At 43.5% G+C, this 16919-nt stretch overlaps 1 protein-coding gene across 3 annotated transcripts in view; it reads right to left on the bottom strand.

Annotated features, from left to right (window-relative positions):
- Positions 1–414: 414 nt before the first annotated feature.
- The window catches only part of CYRIA (CYFIP related Rac1 interactor A), a 55853-nt gene continuing 39348 nt past the window's right edge, over positions 415–16919 (bottom strand). For 2 of the 3 annotated variants that reach the window (XM_032866877.1, XM_032866876.1), the window contains 9 exons: positions 12639–12760; positions 11208–11313; positions 9304–9440; positions 8755–8832; positions 8466–8582; positions 8296–8375; positions 6592–6718; positions 2872–2942; positions 415–878 (listed from right to left, as the gene is read on the bottom strand). In XM_032866877.1, coding sequence (XP_032722768.1) covers positions 815–878; positions 2872–2942; positions 6592–6718; positions 8296–8375; positions 8466–8582; positions 8755–8832; positions 9304–9440; positions 11208–11313; positions 12639–12760 — 902 coding nt within the window. In that variant the 3' untranslated portion in view covers positions 415–814. The remainder of the gene's footprint in view (positions 879–2871; positions 2943–6591; positions 6719–8295; positions 8376–8465; positions 8583–8754; positions 8833–9303; positions 9441–11207; positions 11314–12638; positions 12761–16919) is intronic. The other variant, XM_032866878.1, reaches the window with a different exon arrangement.

The following is a 16919-nucleotide window of genomic DNA, read 5'->3' on the forward strand; positions in this document are numbered from 1 at the left end:
AGTAAAATTACCCAAAGCCAGAGGCTTGAAGTGGAGAGAGAACTGTCCTGTTGCCTGTGTCTCCTTCCTCCCAGCCTGCCCCCACTTCCATGACAACCATCTTCCCAGCTCATTTATGAGAGCATATCTATCTATACCCACTTCTTTCTTACAAATGGATTCAAGTGCAGGTGATTTTCCTCTTGCAGAATCTAAAGGGAATGTTAGAGGAACATAAAACCAGAGAGAAGGGGAATAGGTTGATAAATAAAATACGCGCAAACAAAAAAGCTGCACATGTGGTTTGCAGTCTGAGGAAAGAGGTGGGGTGGGGGGCGTGCTGAATTTCAAACACTTGAGTTTGAGTCTTCACATGCATTTTTCTTTTCTTGGATTCCTCTCTCCCTCTGTCAGGATAATGCTTGTGTTTCTTGTAGCCAAGCCGACACAGGAAATCAAATAGTTCGTGTTTCTATAAGTAAACTTCCCAGAGAGATTACACATCTAGAATTAAAACACTACCACAAACTATTGGGAATTTCGGATTGTTATCAGGGTAGTTAAAGGACTGCAGTAGCAAAGATCAACATCGCCAAATTTTGGCTTTGGAGAAGAGGGCTTTGTTTTAGACATCAAAGGTAAGGCTCTCAAGTTAATTTATGCTCTGCTGGGTCGAGTCAGTCAAGATACAAATTAAAGTCCATATATTTCAGTGACAAGAATGAAACGGCTATGTAAATACACAAGTATTAACATCAATCTGTATTAAATTATGTAAACATGTACATCTTCTGAGGTCAGTACATAGATCCTCTTCTCTTCTCCGAGCAGAGCTCTACTGAAGCATTGCTCGAATCTGTTTGGAAGTTGATTCATCATTCAAGTGCTTGGTAGTGAACCTGGATGGAGGGAAAGCGACAGGGGTCAGCGTGTGAACAGTGCTCTGCCAAAGCTTCATGATGACTCTCCCCCCATCTTTACCTTGAGAGACAGGATGGCTATTTAAAAATCAAACTTGGGCTCTTTCCTTACACCAAGAACCACATTTTGATGCCCAGTGTATTTTCGGAAGGATTTAATATTTTATTCTTCTTCCCAGAGGAATTTTGGATTGTGGTTATTCAACCATTAGACCTTTTATCTAATCAAATAAATACACGGAGAAGACAGTAGCCGTCTCATTTTCTGGGGAGAGAGACTTGGTGTGAAGGCTTGCGGCATCTCAGCCATCTCGGCTCCCCCTGCTGAGTTACAAATTTCAGAACGTGGCTCCGCATCCCAACATTCCCCCAAACCTCAATGCTGATGGTTTTCTACTTTCCTGGGAATGCTTATGCTCATTGCCACCACAAGGGGGCCTGAATGCAGGTAAACACACCAAAAAAAGGAGCGGGGGCAGTCTGCAAAGTCACATTTACCTGGCACAGGCATGGGGTCCGGAAAGGGAGGGGAGGGGAGTTAACATGTCATCAAACCCTGCCAACTCCCAGGCACTTTACGTTCTCACTTCACCCACACTAACTCTGCGGGAGAGGGTCCTGTCTCCATTTTACAGGTGAGAAAACTAAGAATCAGAGAGGAGAAATCACTCATTCCAGACCACAAATCTGCCCATGTGTGATTTGTGAGCGATCTGTGGCTTCTGATTTGGACGCAAGTCTGTCTGCCTCCAAAGCCATTCATCACAGACAAGACACCGCAGATGCCTGCACTCATTTGGGACTCACTGCTCAGTCGATGCCCTGCTCTTCACGAAGCCTTGCTCGACTGAACAAAGTTGGAAAGTTAAAAAAAAAAAAAATTCAGGCATTAACGTCTTACTGTGTATGGGAAGCCAGTGTGCCATGAAATGGGCACTAATGGGGAAAAGGTTGGTTCATGCAAGGAGTCTGGGAGGCTCCATCTGTTCTGAAGGATGATGACCTAGCAACTCCACAAAACAGCACTGAACTCAGTTTTATTCATTAAATGTGTGGCTGTTTCTTCATTTACTAAATGGGGGTGACAGATCACCTCCCCCCTGTGAGCTATGACAAGGAGATGAGACAACGCACTCGGGAGTGGGGCACAAGACATGAGTGTTGTACACAGAAGACTACTGATCCATTCCACTTGTGCTAACTGAGCCCTTCCTGCACGCACAACAGTGAGTGGGACTCGGGGAAATCAAAGATGAATGAGACAGCGAGGACCTGAAACCTTCCAGATTGCAATCCGGCATTGGAATAATTCACGTGGTAGGATGAGTAAACAAATTCCTGTCCATGTGTCATGGCTAAAAAATAAGAATGCCTTCTCGGGAGTGAATTAAGCACATGTATCCTTGGAAGAGAGGCCGCTGGGGCATCAGCTGTTAGCAGGGAGAAGCCAAGATGAGCCACAGCTGCCAAATACTTGGGCATCAAGACAGGGTTGAGCAGGTCCCCCAGGGAGCTTTCGAATGAACACAGAGTGGATGCCCGTGTCCCCACCCTCAAGACTCTGATTCGTTCAGTCAGGTTGGAGCCTGAGTGTCAGGGTTTCCAAAAGCCACCCACCATTCCCAGAATACAGCCAGGGTAAGGGGAAAAGAAGACTCGGGAAGCATCTTCTGCTGAGTCTCCACTCACCACAAAATGGCACAACGTGGAGTGAGGCTCCCGGCCTGTGGGGTGACCAAGACCCAGGGTTAGGCTCTAGCTTTGTCATTTGCTGTGTGACTTCGGGGAAGTTATTCGATTCCCTACATCTCAGTTTCTTCTGTCTGGGAAAAATGGTGCTGACTTCAACTGGTTGTTGGCAAGATTAAACGTGTGAAGACATGCCGGGGGTCAAGCCTGGTGCTCCAGCGCCTGGGCCCTAAGAACATCTGAATTTGAAGGCGCTCCGAAGGGTCACGGGGCTGAGGCTTACCTGAGGGCATTCAGCAGCCCCTCCACGCTGTCCGGGGCCTGTTCCTTTAAAACCTTTATGCAGCCTTTCATCTGCGAAGAGAAAGCACAACATTTTGTGAATAGCCTAGCAACTGAGTCTGTGGTAGCCTCCGTTCACGCTACCGACGGTCCCTAATCAGATCGCGTTGTTTCTGCCCAGAGAAATCAAAACGGAAACGACCCACAGACCTTCCTACTCCCTCAGGGAGTTGCTCCTCGGGGCAGTTCTCAAAGTTGTGTATCACTTTACTGTCAAACACTTAACATTTCCCTTTCTTTATCCTCCCTTCCTTCTTTCCATCCTTCCTTCCTTCCAATACAGCTAAAGATCATCCAAACCGGATGATGACCTCATTACCTTCCGCAAGTAGAAGTAAACACCGCCTCTTTGTGCTCCTAATAGCACACTGGCATTCATCAGAGGACCTTGGAGATTTTAATGCCTGGGTTATTTGGGCTCCCTCAGCAGGAGGGGACTGGTGAAGGACAGAGGTTAAGAATATGAGGGGCATCTGGGTAGCTCAGTCAGTTGGGCGTCTGCTCAGGGTCATGATCCTGGGGGCCTGGGATCGAGCCCCACATCGGGGTCCCTAATCAGCAGAGAGCCTGCTCTTTCGTCCCCCTCTGCCTGCTGCTCTGCCTACTTGTGCTCTCTCTCTCTCTGCCAAATAAATAAGTAAAATCTTAAAAAAAAGAAAATACAAGCCACTTGGGGGTGGATGGCTTGGGTTTCCTCCATCCATGTTTATTTAGTACCTGCATGAACCTGGGCAAGTTTCTTAGTTTTTTGCATCCTCGGAATATAATTTATTCATACTGTGGGGAGTGTATGAAAACTAAGTTTACATGGATCACATTATACTATGCATATCCTATAATTTTTTTTTTTTGACAGGGAAATATCTTCCTGCAAAAAATACAATCACTCATTTTAAACTCAGATGTTCAGTTTAAACTGTATTGAACCTGGGCAGACCAATGGCCTCTTTTATGATGGTCTCCTTCAAATACTTTCTGTGGGACTACTTCTGGTACGTAGGAAGTTTTATCTTATGGCCTGATAGACTCTGGTAGATTGAAGGAGGCAGCCAGAAGCACAGGGTTGAGAATCATTTGGGGGTCACATTATAGGCTCATCAAGAAAGAATGTCATGGTCCCTCAGAGATGTCTGTCACGGGTGCAGGATAGCAGAGACTAAAACATGCCCAGTGTGTGCCATCCTGAGGCTGCTCACTTCCAAGAATGGGCTCCCAGCCGAGGGATATAGAGATTTGGTCCCTTTCCCAGTAGAGTTCATGGTCTAGTGGAAGAAGAGACCCTCAAGGTTCTCCGGTAAGTGTCCATATTCTATCAGGAACACAAAGCGCCTGGCCTTCTGGCACCCAAGAATGGCATCTCTTCTGTCAATGACCCAACCCTTCTGGGCCTCTGTGACTTGACTCTGATGATTCACTGTTCCAGGAGCCTTCCTCCTCCCCTCTGTCCACTTGGGGAAATCCTGGTCCTTCTCCAAGATCCACCTCAAATATCGCCCTCTGTCTCTTCTCTAAACAGAATAAGATTCTCCACCATTTGGGTTCTTTGTAAGTGCATGGAATGAATGACACGCATCTCAGGGCTTCACAAATAAATATTTGTGTTTTTTTTCCACAGTTCATGATACTCAAAAGATGTAAAAATCCAGTGCGTGTAACTGCTGGCTTAGAAGCAGACTAGTATCTGAAAGAGCCCCTTTATGGTGTCCAAGAGCATGGCCCATCTTGGATATGTGATGTATTGAGTAAGCCTGAAACTTTCTCAGAGAAACATGCACAGTTCAGTATGAATAAGTTTTCCCTAGTGAGACCAAGGAACAAACAAGATTTCATGAAAGCTCTGGGTGGTTAGATGTAACATTATATAATGATTGTGACCTCAACAGAAAGACTCAGTAAATGACCAGCAAGGACAAGCTTTTAAAAGGTTAGCGATACAAGCCATAGTTGTCCTGAGTGTATTTTGAATTGTTGACTCTTAGGTAAGTTGACAAGTGGCTCTGGTCAGTGAGAATGTCCTGTGGGTTCCAAGTGATAAACTCAATCCACATTCAAATGATGTCCATGGAGTTATTAATAGAGTTATTTACATTTGATCCACAGTATGAACATGTTCAAGCCTCACCAAGAATATAGTAAAAATGTTCAATGGTATGAAAAAAATTCTGTAAAATACTGTGATGCAAATTTTAAAATAGTAATTACAGCAGGGGGGTGATCTGTTATGTACACACACACTTGCATATACACAAATATCCACATAAAAGGAAGGGAGGTACATATGCTGCCACGTTGACCATGGTCATTGCCTATGGTAAGGTTACTATAGAAGACACGTTCCATTTTCTGCATCTTGAATTCTTAGGTTTTCCTAATTCTTTTATACTAAATATTCCGCCCCCCCCCGGTAAACAGAAAAATAACAAAGTGATATTAAAAAATAAAAAAAATTATAATGAAGACTATGAAGAATAATGACTAGCTGTGCTAGGAAGCCAGACCTGCAAAATAAGTCATCTAAGTTTACTGTAATTGGTAAATTTCCTTATGGTCTTCAGCCTTGTGGTCCCTCAGGGCATGAAGACTTGCTGTCTGCATGCACTAAAGTATCAGAGACGTTGTTCTGCGCAGATGAGTGAGAACAGAGCATGCCTCCCAAACTGAGCATGGTCGGAAGGGGTTCATCCCAAAGGGGCCTTCCTATTCTGCCCCAGAAGGCTGTATATTAATGCCTGGGGCACGCTATTGGGGTGATGCTGCAGATGGGAGCTAGGAGGAGCGGTGCTTTATGCTTCCATCAACGGAAGTCACTTGTATACCAAAGCCAGGTGTCTTCTGGTTATGTGCATTCATTCAGCAAAAATGCTACAGAGCATCTATTGAGTGTCATGCTCTACGTCAAGTACAATGTTAGGCAGTAGAGCAGACGGTGGGCGTACAGATCATGGTCTCTGCCCTTACAGACACACTTGGAGTCTGTGAGGGAATCAGAAAATCCAAAATGGTAAGTGGTCTGGGGGCCAGAGGAGGAGGGAGGTCCTGATCACAGAGGGTACAGGAAATGTGTTCCGAAGTGAGGTGACATTTGGGGATTGGTTTAAAGGAATCCACCCATCAGAAAGAAGGGAGGGTCTTCTGGGCAGGGAATGGGGCTCAAGCATATCCCAATGACAAGAAAAGTCATGGCCATCAGAGAGAGCCACCAGTGGGGAGTGGTAGGAGAGGAAGTTGGAACGTTGCTTGAAATTTGACCATGGCGTCTTGTAATCCAGTCTCTCCCAACACTGTTTGCTTTAAGACACATAAAACATATTAATATCTATATATTCGCATGGCACATTGGGTGCAGACGTAAGGGGCAGTTTGCAACTAAGTGATTATTCACATCTGCTCTGCTCCCCTGCCTGCTGTCAGGGTCAGTGTCTCTGAGCTCCTGCCAGGATTGTTGATTGATGTTTTGCTGTAAGAACATGGAAAAGACTGGACATCTTGCTATGAGGATAGCTGCCAATCGGGGGTCTTGCCTCTTGGACAGATCCCTGTCTCCAAGTGGTGGATGAAGGAGACAGAGAGAGAGAGAGAGAGAGAGAGAGAGGAGAAAGTTCTGTCTGGCATCATTCACGAGAGCTCTTATTGGGAAAGCAGAGCTCGTCACTGTTCTTACATCGATCTTGGATGTCTTGCAGAAAGCTCCCACGGGGTGGACGTGGTCGTACAGAATGATAACCCCCACCATGACCCTCATGCAGAACATCAGTGTCTCGTCGCTGGTGAACCTACTTCTATATTCCCTGTAAGACAGAAGACATGGCAGCCGTGTTACTTCCTTGCCGGAGCACGTCCATTTCTGGCCACTTTAGGCTCCTCCAATCATCTCTTGAGAACAATCCTGGACTGCAACAACCAGGTTAATATGCTCTTAAAGAAGCCCATGATGATAATTCTCCTTGAACCTATCCAACCAGCAATTCAGTGGGAAAATAAGGTATATTAGAGGGCAGTAAATTCTCTTCTCTTCTGCCCTTCAGCGGCCCGGCTCATCATGCACATCACTCCCCCACCCATCAATCTTGAATATTTTATAGCAGGTCCCTCTGGCTGTCCAAGATTATCGAGAATAATGGCTTCATTATGGAGAAAAAGAATCGGGCTCATTTCTACAGAGCGGATATCGTGCCTCCAGTCAGAGGAATTCCTTTGTTAAGACACAGGCTGCAGATTGAATTGGATGGGCAGAGATACGTAAAAGAAATTATGTACCATTCACTGGGGCTGGGAGTATTTGTGGAGTTGGAATTTTGTTCACTTACCTTGACAGGGTCCCTGATGATTCAGATAATTCAAGATAATTCTAGAGGCTTTCTTAACAACTATTTCATTATGAATTTGGCCCACAATGAAGATGATTACTATTTCTGTCTTGGAATAAATCTTAACTTGGGTATAAGTGAAATATTTGAAATGAACACCATCTTACATTTGAACAGAGTGTCACATTTCATATGGCACTTTTGAGGTCTCTGGCCCTCCCCAGCCCTCTGCCGCATAGATGACCTTACGGGAACCCCATCAGGGAAGGAAACCAAGGCCTGGGCAGGCCATCCCACCTGTCTACAGGCACAGAAGTAGCTAAAGAGATTACAGGGTATGGAGAGGTGTTCCATGAACCCTGGCTTATGGGTGTGGACTTCCTCATTACCACACTGCCTTGTCATTAACCACCTCTGCCACTTCTAAAATCCAGCAACTAGTTGAATTAAGCACAAAGGATCTGCTAAGAGAGGGAGACAGAGTGAGAGGCAGAGAGGGAAGGGAAGGGAAGGGAGAAAATGAGAAGGAAAGAGGGAGAGAAGTCTGATAATCCATGATCATTCTTGCAACAATACTACCCCTTATACTCTTTTGTTCTAAATCTTCTGCCAAATCCCTTCTCCAATATACTTATAATAATAATAATAATAATAATAATAATAATACCCAGTCATTTAAGCCAGCCCTCCATTTGGCCCTTCCCCATTTTCTACAGCACTTTTGGTGTGAGTCCTGGTTCTGCCATCTAATAAGCTATGAGACCTTTGGGAAGTCAGCTAACCAATTTGGACCCCAGTTTCTTCAACTATACAATGGGGCTGATTACATTTATCACCCAGAGTTCTTTATAAAATTAATTCAAATAATATACCTGTGTCAATATGCTGACCCAAGTGTTAACACCACCACCACCATCATCATCATCATCATCAACATCAAGATCAACATCATCATCAACATCATCATCACCATCAACATCATCACCATCAACAACATCATGTTAACAAGCTCTCTCTAGGCGACCTCTAGACCTTAATTCCACTCTGATCTCACTTACGGTGTTTCCAGCATGACTTTACAGACACTTGTCATCGTGCTGAGGCAGTCTGTCGTGTTCTCTATTGGCAGGGTTTTGTTCTGAATGGGAGATACAGAAGTGTATTAGCCCTGAGAGCAGCTTCTTCGTGCAGCTAGGGAAAAAGCACCTCAGGGCTCAGCTTCACTTACTTCAGAGACAAAGTGCATGGTGGCATTGCTAAGGGTTTTCAGCATTGGTGTAGCTTCTGCATAGAAGAGGGACATTCGATTGGCCATCTCATTATTGACTTCATTCTCAATGTCTAGCTGATGAAAATAAGAAAAAGCACTGATAAAGACAGGGTCGACAATCACCAAACAGTGTCTGCTGGAAGGGGAATCAGAGACAGGGTTGTCTTTTCCTTGGGCCCTGCCTAAGGCAGCAGCCAAAGGATGGTGTGGGGAGTGGGTGCACAGACCAGGAGACCCAGGGGCTCACATGCATGTTGTTGATGCGGTTGCGACTTATCGTCCTTCTGTAGTAGCTGAAGTCATTCTGAATAGCTGGGTTCCTCATCTGAAATTCAGAAGAGAGCAAAGAAGGTCATCTCTCTGTGTCACAGAGAGGACAGGCATTAGGGGCCCAGACACTAGACTTGGGAAATACACCAGGACATCTCTTGATTATACAACAATCAAAGCAACTTCTGCTTAAAAATGAATACCCAGTGCCTCACTGTTTTAATACAGGCCCTGCTTTTCCTGTCAGCTAGATCTCAAGGAAAGAATACTTGTTCTCAATCAGGACAGATACTCTGAAAAGGTCTCCTCTTCTTGTATTTAGTGGATTTTGAATTTACACACACAAACTGAGATCCTAAGTCATGTGGACTATAGGAATGCAAATTCTCACCATGTTTGATGTCTCTGTAGGGAGGGAGCTACATCCTACTCATCAATCTCCCGCCCCATGGCATTAGCAGAGTGCTGGCACACAGTAGGTCCTCAGGACAAGTTTGTTAAACTGTCTTAACGTGTGTGGTCTAACCTTCAGCTCATCAAATCGCAGGGTAAAATGAAGAATTTCTGCGAACTCCTTCGCAAGGGCCTGCTCCCGTTCCAGGTGCTGGGTTGGCGTGTAGGGTGGACAGGTCAGAGACTCTAACAAACTCTGAAGAGCTTTCTCTGAAAGTCAAAGTGATAAATATATATCTGAGGTGGCCCACAGAGATCCTTTTAGAAGCACAGTTCTTAGGCCCCATTGACATTCTCAGAGACAACTGCTTGAATCTTTCTTTCCCACGTCTTTTCCCATAGCTGTGTATAGTAGGACGTGTGCAGAAAGGAGAAGGAGGCCATCAGGCCTGAGCAGGTGCCCCCCCCCACCTGCAGAAGACCCCCAGGGCCACACAGTTTCCCCCGTGTCTCTCAGAGCTCAGCTCAACTCAATGTTCTATAGTGCTGACTCCTACCACTGTTTGGAACCAGACACGTTTTTGGATCCTGTGCTCGAGAATGTGCAGTGCTTTTCTGCCAACCCATTGCCATATCGATCTCCCTTACTGTCCTTGAAACAGTCTCATTACTCCCTCTTGTCTATCCCTAAACATTCCCTCCTGTTTTCCCTTCACCATATTTCTAATAATACTGAATCATTTAGCCAATCCTCTATAGCAGGGGTTGGGAAACAATGGCGCACCGGCCAAACATGGCCCACAGTCAATTGTTACAAATAAAGTTTTATTAACACATAGCCCCACTTTATTTCCATTCCTTAATGTACTGACTGTGTCTACTAATGTGCTACATTAGTTGGGAGAGTTGGGTAGCTGCAACCAAGACAGGGTGGCCCATAAGCCTAAAATATTTATGATCTGCTTTTTACAGACAAGTTTGCTGGCTCCTTATCTGCAGTCCTGAATTGTATTTCATAGCATCTTTACAAGGACATCTCTTGCCTTTTTCATATATGGGGACATACTGCCTTCTGAGGTAGCCCTGACAGGGTGGGTCTTTGTCCTGTTAAAAATCTGGCTCTTTAGAATTTCAGTTCAGTGGATCTAGATATATACTTTGGTCTGCTCTGACAGGTGGGTCTTTGTCCTGTTAAAAATCTGGCTCGTTAGAATTTCAGTTCAGTGGGTCTAGATATATACTTTGAAGAAACAGAGAGGGAGGAAACAAGAAGACGCTGACCGAGAGTCTCCAGAAGCTCTCTTTTCTTGAAAGAATCTTTTAGTTCATTCCACCATTCCCTTTGGGTTTTTGTTTCAAGTTCTCTCAACGCCATGACTATTATTTCCCCAAAGTATTTTAATTTCTCTGTTTAACTCTTAAAATGTGACATTCACTTACAGCAAAAGTAAACATAACTATCCCTTTCCTCGTTCAAGCTGTGTTAACTAATGAAACCACAGACAGTTTAATTCTTGGGGGTGTGGTTAGATCATACATGTGGTCACATCGAGCCTATTGTTAACCACACCTGACTTCGCTCTTGTTTCTGCAATGCCATCCTGTACCTGTACATGTTGTTTTTAAAGCTTAAGGGCAGAATATTGTTTGTTTTTCCCATATTTTACTATATTAAATTTATCACAAGACTCCAGCAAATCAAGTTTTTGGGATTAGCAGGTAACTTGTTTGTTTCAACTTCTCTGCCATTTAGGAATGTGATCAGCCTATAACAAAACTGTTAGCTGAGAATAAGACCAGAGGACATCCACCAGTAGAGACACGCTCAATGTGCAGGTAACCGCAGGGGAAGGAACTCTGAGATGAATTTAAGGAAATGAAAATGACAGGTGTTTCTGTCCATGGATGGCCTCTCCTAAGACACTGGGGACAGATGCGGGCCACTCCCCAGCTCACTGAGCTAGCTCTTCCTGCTCCCTAAGCAAACTCCATAACAGAACTTCACACGTGGGATGCAACTTATAAACACATACTCACCTAGCCTTATGGAAAATTCATAAAATCTCTTTAGCCTCACAACCAGAGGACATACTGCATTCCAAGCTTTTTCTTGAAGCTGAATGTCATTGGGATTCTGAATCGCCTACAGAAACATGATAAAATTGTCTGTTTAAAAAGAGGGAATAAGCTCCACATCGAAATGCCTTAAGATTGAGAAGGGATTTTAGTTTAAGAAAATACAATGCCTGACGCACTTCACTACTGTGCTAGTAAACTGACATCAGTTTCACCGACTGTCCTGCAAGATGTTCAATTAGAATGGAGATTTTAGCCCTTAAACATAATGCAAATGACCCTACAATTAGATCCTGTGTCATCTTACTTGTTTCTCTGATTTTAAATGCGAAAAAAAAAAAAATTGCCGATCTAATTGGAAGCCATTCAGCTTTCCTCCATCACATGTTGATTTTACTAAAGTAAAGCCAGTGCTCATTAAGAAGTGCGGATCCTGTAGACATCTTCCTTTCTCTATAATATGCATTATGTGCCTTCCGTTCTGGGATGTTACCTAAATTATCTAAATTAATGGCGACCCCTAAGTAGAAAGACCACCTCTTAAGAGGCTGTCACGTTCTTGGAAATGCTGTTTTGTCTGAGTTTCAGCAGCTCATGGATTATGCCAGTGGGATTTTTCCCAGAAAGACGGAAGCGGCAGCAGTAGCGTGTGTGTACGTGCGAGTACGTGCGTGTAGGTGTACGTGTACGTGTGTGCGTGTAGGTGTGCGCATGTGCGCGCATGCGTGTATGGGTTGATACTGCCACGAAACTGATTTCAAATACAAGGAGTGTGAAGTTTTTTGCCTTTAAGGCATAATGAAGTCGTAAAAGCCACACTGACAACCTCCTTTGTTGTTTGGGTGGTTGTTTTTTCAGGGATTTCTTTTTTAAAGCTCAAAGTCATTTCAAGATGACAAGCCTGCAGGCTTCTTGAAGCGACCTTGCTTACAAGGACCCTGCCCTTTGTGATACTGTGGGACCTGCCAAAATTATTACAAATGCTGAGAAATTCGTGCAAATCCAGACCTCATGACTTACAGTTCTTTTTTTTTTTTCTTTTCTCATGACTTCTATTTCAACTTTTGTCCAGACACCTTACATGTATGTTTCCCTTACCCGAGGTTGTATGCTGACCAACCAGTGTTTAAACGTCAGTCCTGCGCTATCGCACGTATGGCTGAGAAGAGAATGGCTAATGTTTTACACGGTCTACAGTGCCGTGTGCTCAGATTAATGTACCAGAATAAAAAGGACCATTCATACTTTGTGAAAACCACATTACCGTCCTTGTTCTTCCTAGTACACTAGGAAATACTAGGGCTATTGCTTAATCTTGCTGGGTGTGTGTGCGTGTGTGGGTTTCCCTTCTCGTCCAAGAGGGTTGTCAGCCCAGTGTTATCATTGGCATACATCTCGGATCTCTGGCCCCGCGCCCTTGTAAGCCTGCAGGTCTGCGAGGATGCTCTCCGAATCCTGGAGGACCGCGCTGATCTGGTTCCATATTTCCCTCTCTCCTTCTGTGGGCTGGGCATCTGAGCAGAAGGGAAACCAAAAGACACAGAGAGCTGATATTTACAAACAGCTTGGAATGAAGATCAGCATTCAGTTCTACCTGCTACAGAGTCCTGTTTGATTCCCGCAGGTTTGGTCTTTACTCTTTAAGGTAATAAGCTGCTAGGAAAGGAAACTAACACAACTTCTGCCCATGACTCAGTTCAAGACAGTCATCTGATTCTGTACATGTTACACGGAGCACACTGGAATAACTGAGAGCACTTTATTTATTTGTGTAGAACATACTTTTTGCACCCCAATTATGTGCCAAGTGATTAACTGGGTGATGGAAGGAATCAATGTTGTCTTCTGGGGGCCATGTTTAATAGGAGAAGCTATTGAATAGTTCTGTTATGACTAAAAATCTGTGAATCTGAGTGTAGGTGAGAAAAACACTCCCTCCATTACCATAGAAACAAATAAGCTTAAGATATTAGATAATCTTTCAGAGCCATGACAGAGATATATCTTTCTGGAACACAAAGACAGGGAGAAAGCACTGAGATTTATAATTGAATGTAAACTAAAGAATTACATGAGGTTCATTTGATTTATTTATTTGCTTGTTTATTTCCAGTAAGCTCTACACCCAGTGTGGGGGGCTTGAACTGATGACCCCAAGATCAGGACTTGCATGCTCTATTGACTGTGCCAGCTAGGCACCCCCAACAGGAGGTTCATTTTAAAGATACTTGTACTATTCAACTTTGATCTTGATTATAAATAATTCCCACAGGAATAAGTGACACTTTCAGGTTTACATAAATAAGTAACATATTCTAACAGCCATAAAAGCATCCCCTCAGCTCTGAATTCCGAATTTTACTTTGCATTCCTGTAGCCGATATATATTCTTGTCCCCACGAGTATTTTGTGGAAGCTGGTGAGTGGTAAAGATTGGGTTTTATCTCCTAATACTTACAAAATAGGTTACTTGCCTGGGCTAATAAGGGAATTAATCTCCATCTCAAACAAAGGTACTGCTAATGGAGAAGGGGGATAGATGTCACCTCCTAAAAATTCATTTTTAAAAATCCAAGTCCTAAGGTAGTGAATTCTCTCAGCAGACCCTACTCATGAAAAGGGAGCTAGAGTTATGTCAGGTAAAACATTCGTGAGAACATGAGGAACATGACAGAGACCCACCAGGTTATGGTACAGAACCTAGCCTGGGAGGATAGATTACTTCTTTATCCTCTTCTATCCTCTCACTGTTTCTAGAATATTCTCAGGTACAGTGTTACGCACAGTATCAGTCACTTTGGAGCCTATCCTTTCCCGTTTCCGAAACTTTCCCCAAAGTGATATGGGTGTCTTAAACAGAAACCTTTAAAACTTAGTAAGTTAGGAAGCCTGTAATTGAGGAGAGCATTTCAGGGAACAGAAATTCAGGGAAATTTCTGAGAAAGAAGAAAGTGCGGGAAAAGAACGTGTGACAAAAATGCAACATGAAGTTCCTAGAAAACAAAGAAAAAGGAAAAGCTCATTTCCTCAAATCCTTCCCCCCCTCTGATGAATGCACTGAAAAATCACAAGCTAAAAAAACCCATTTCCTAGAGAGAAATTTGAAAAGGAGGAAAAGAAAAATAGGCTGTAACCAAGATTCTGGGGGGTAAGCCTCTTTGAATGTAATTATAAAATAGTATGAAAAGAAGAAGACACTTGGGGACCAGGAAAGGGAAACTTCTGATCTTGGCCATTACCAGGGTTCCATCTGAGCGAGACCCCACTTGGTCAAGTTTTAGACAAAACAGAATTAAAATGAAGTGGCTGGAAGATGAGGGCCAAACACAAAAACCTGTTCTTCTAGTGATTAACACAAAAGGAGAAAACTTTCAGTCAGTTTTTAAAAGCAGAAGCCCTTTCTTAAGTGCTTCAAAAAGAAGACCATCTACAATAGAGCAGCCTGAACGTGGTATTGGCAAACTTTGCTCTCTATCCCAGGAGAGGTGACACCTTCTGTTATGACTTAGCCCTGACCTGATGTGACCAAAGGAACTGGATGAGTGACATGGGGTGGTGTCACTTCTCTCAGGGTGGCAGAGTTGGGGCTGTGGGGAAGCCCCTCCACCCTAGGGTGACCCTCTCGCAGCACTGCAATGGTCTCTGAAACAGGACCCCTCAGTCCCAGCCTTCCTCTCTGGGAAAATGCTTCTTTTGGCAAATGTCCTGGTGTCTTATTAAAAACGTTTTTCCTATGGCCCCACTTCACAGGGGTGGGGTGGGATCAGAGAAATCCAATCCATCTTTCCTTCTTCATACCAACTTAGAAATGTGTTGCTCATTTTCTTCCATAATTTGTTAGTCTTCTTGGATGCCCTCTTTTTTTTTTTCTTCCCCTCTCATGGAGCTGAAGTCACTTCTTCATCCAGCTAATGAGTAAGCCCTTGGTGCCAGCAGCATGGCCCCAGCCTTCTGAGGACTCGAGTCACAAGTGGGGCCAACTTCTAAGGTGAAGAGTGCTGACTGGGAGAAGCTCTAATCTATTTGCCTTTTTTTTTTTTTCCAAATAGAAAAAAGACTGTATAACCCTAATTTGGCATAGGCTCATGTCCCTATGGAAGTTCGTGATTGATCCTACTCTGATTCCCCTGAGCCATGTGATCAGACAGCCAAGGCTAATTAATGAGAATCTGACCTATTAGGCTGCAGGACTCTGGCTTTATTTGTTTCATGTGATCTTAAATCTCCAGGGCCTGGCACATAGTATATGCTCAAGAAAGAGTTGCTGAATAAAATACCTGAATGATTTACTTCTCACACTACGTCTTATGATTTTTCTGCTTGTGTTTGAATTGGAAGGTTTTTGGAGACACAGTCTATATTTTATCCTCATTGCCTCCATATGTCCTACCTATTGGAGACACTCAATAAATATGTCATGACTCAATGAACATATGAGGACATTGACCAGGTGGTAGAGGATGTGGGTGTTTGGAGGCAGTGAAAGAAATAAAGGTCCTTTTACTTCTGGATCCTCTCCTCTGTCTCTTCTTCCAAATGGTCTCTATACTGGTAACCTCTTTTCACTGTTATTGTTTTTCTATATGTATATTCATCTACGACCAAATTGGCTATTCACCCTTTCATTAACACTTGTGTTTTTAAATCATCCATCATTCGTCTACAACTTCAATATCTCTTCAGTAGGGTCAACACCCTATTAGGATATTTGTTGAGTGAAAAACTACGCCTATGTTGACTATCCCAACCCTAAGGCTGCTATCATTTGCTTTTTGGAATATTCCTTTAAGAGGCTTTGGGGTCTTTATGTCTGGTTCTCTCTGTATTCAGATTCAGTAGGTATCCATGTTTTAAAAATGTATTGTGTCTTCAGATGTCAAAGAGAAACATCTTGAAAAATTAGTGATTAAAAAGGTACGCTGATATCTAACCTATCAGCGACCTTCTAAAGCGCCTGCAGAGTGAACAGGAAATCAGATTTACAGGTTTTGTTTTCCTACTTTTAACATAAAGATTGACACTTACTCAAAGGTGCACACACATACACATGCCCACCAATAATATTACTGATGGACACCAGTCCTTATTTTCAGTTGTAGCCAGGGAATCCCTCAGTGATGTTTCTTCTAAGAATCACATTCCAAAATTCTAATCATTGTCCATTATTCCATCTCCATTGAGAAGAATGGTTGCACCAAGCTGGGCTGCTCTTATCTAACAATGAAGCTGTTTAAAAAAAAAAAAAAAAAACCCACCCTGTGATTTACACACGCAATTTCAGAAACCAATCCTCTGAGGAGCCCCGGAACAAGCCTATCCAGGCCATTCCCCAGGCAATAATTTAAACCTCTGTTCTGGACTTGCTATTGTACAAAGTATGAAAATGTATCATGTGCACTGTGACCTTGAATACATTGTTAAGAACTTTCTGAATTCCAAGTGCCTAGAATTTTTAATGGAAAAATAACCCTCTTAGCAATGAAGATAGTGAGGCGGTATTCATCTTGTTTACAGGGGATCTATTTACCCTCCTTTGGCTCAATTTGCTTGTGACTGTGGATGTTAACTGTCAGGATTCCGGTGTCACCAGGTCAGTTGGAGGCTTTGCTGTGGAGGCCTGTGATGTTTACTGAAAGCAGAATACCTCACATTCCACTGGGAGGATGGAGAGGA

This window comes from Lontra canadensis, unplaced genomic scaffold, assembly GCF_010015895.1.
Source record: "Lontra canadensis isolate GAN:19392208 unplaced genomic scaffold, GSC_riverotter_1.0 scaffold32, whole genome shotgun sequence".
NCBI classification, from domain to species: domain Eukaryota; kingdom Metazoa; phylum Chordata; class Mammalia; order Carnivora; family Mustelidae; genus Lontra; species Lontra canadensis.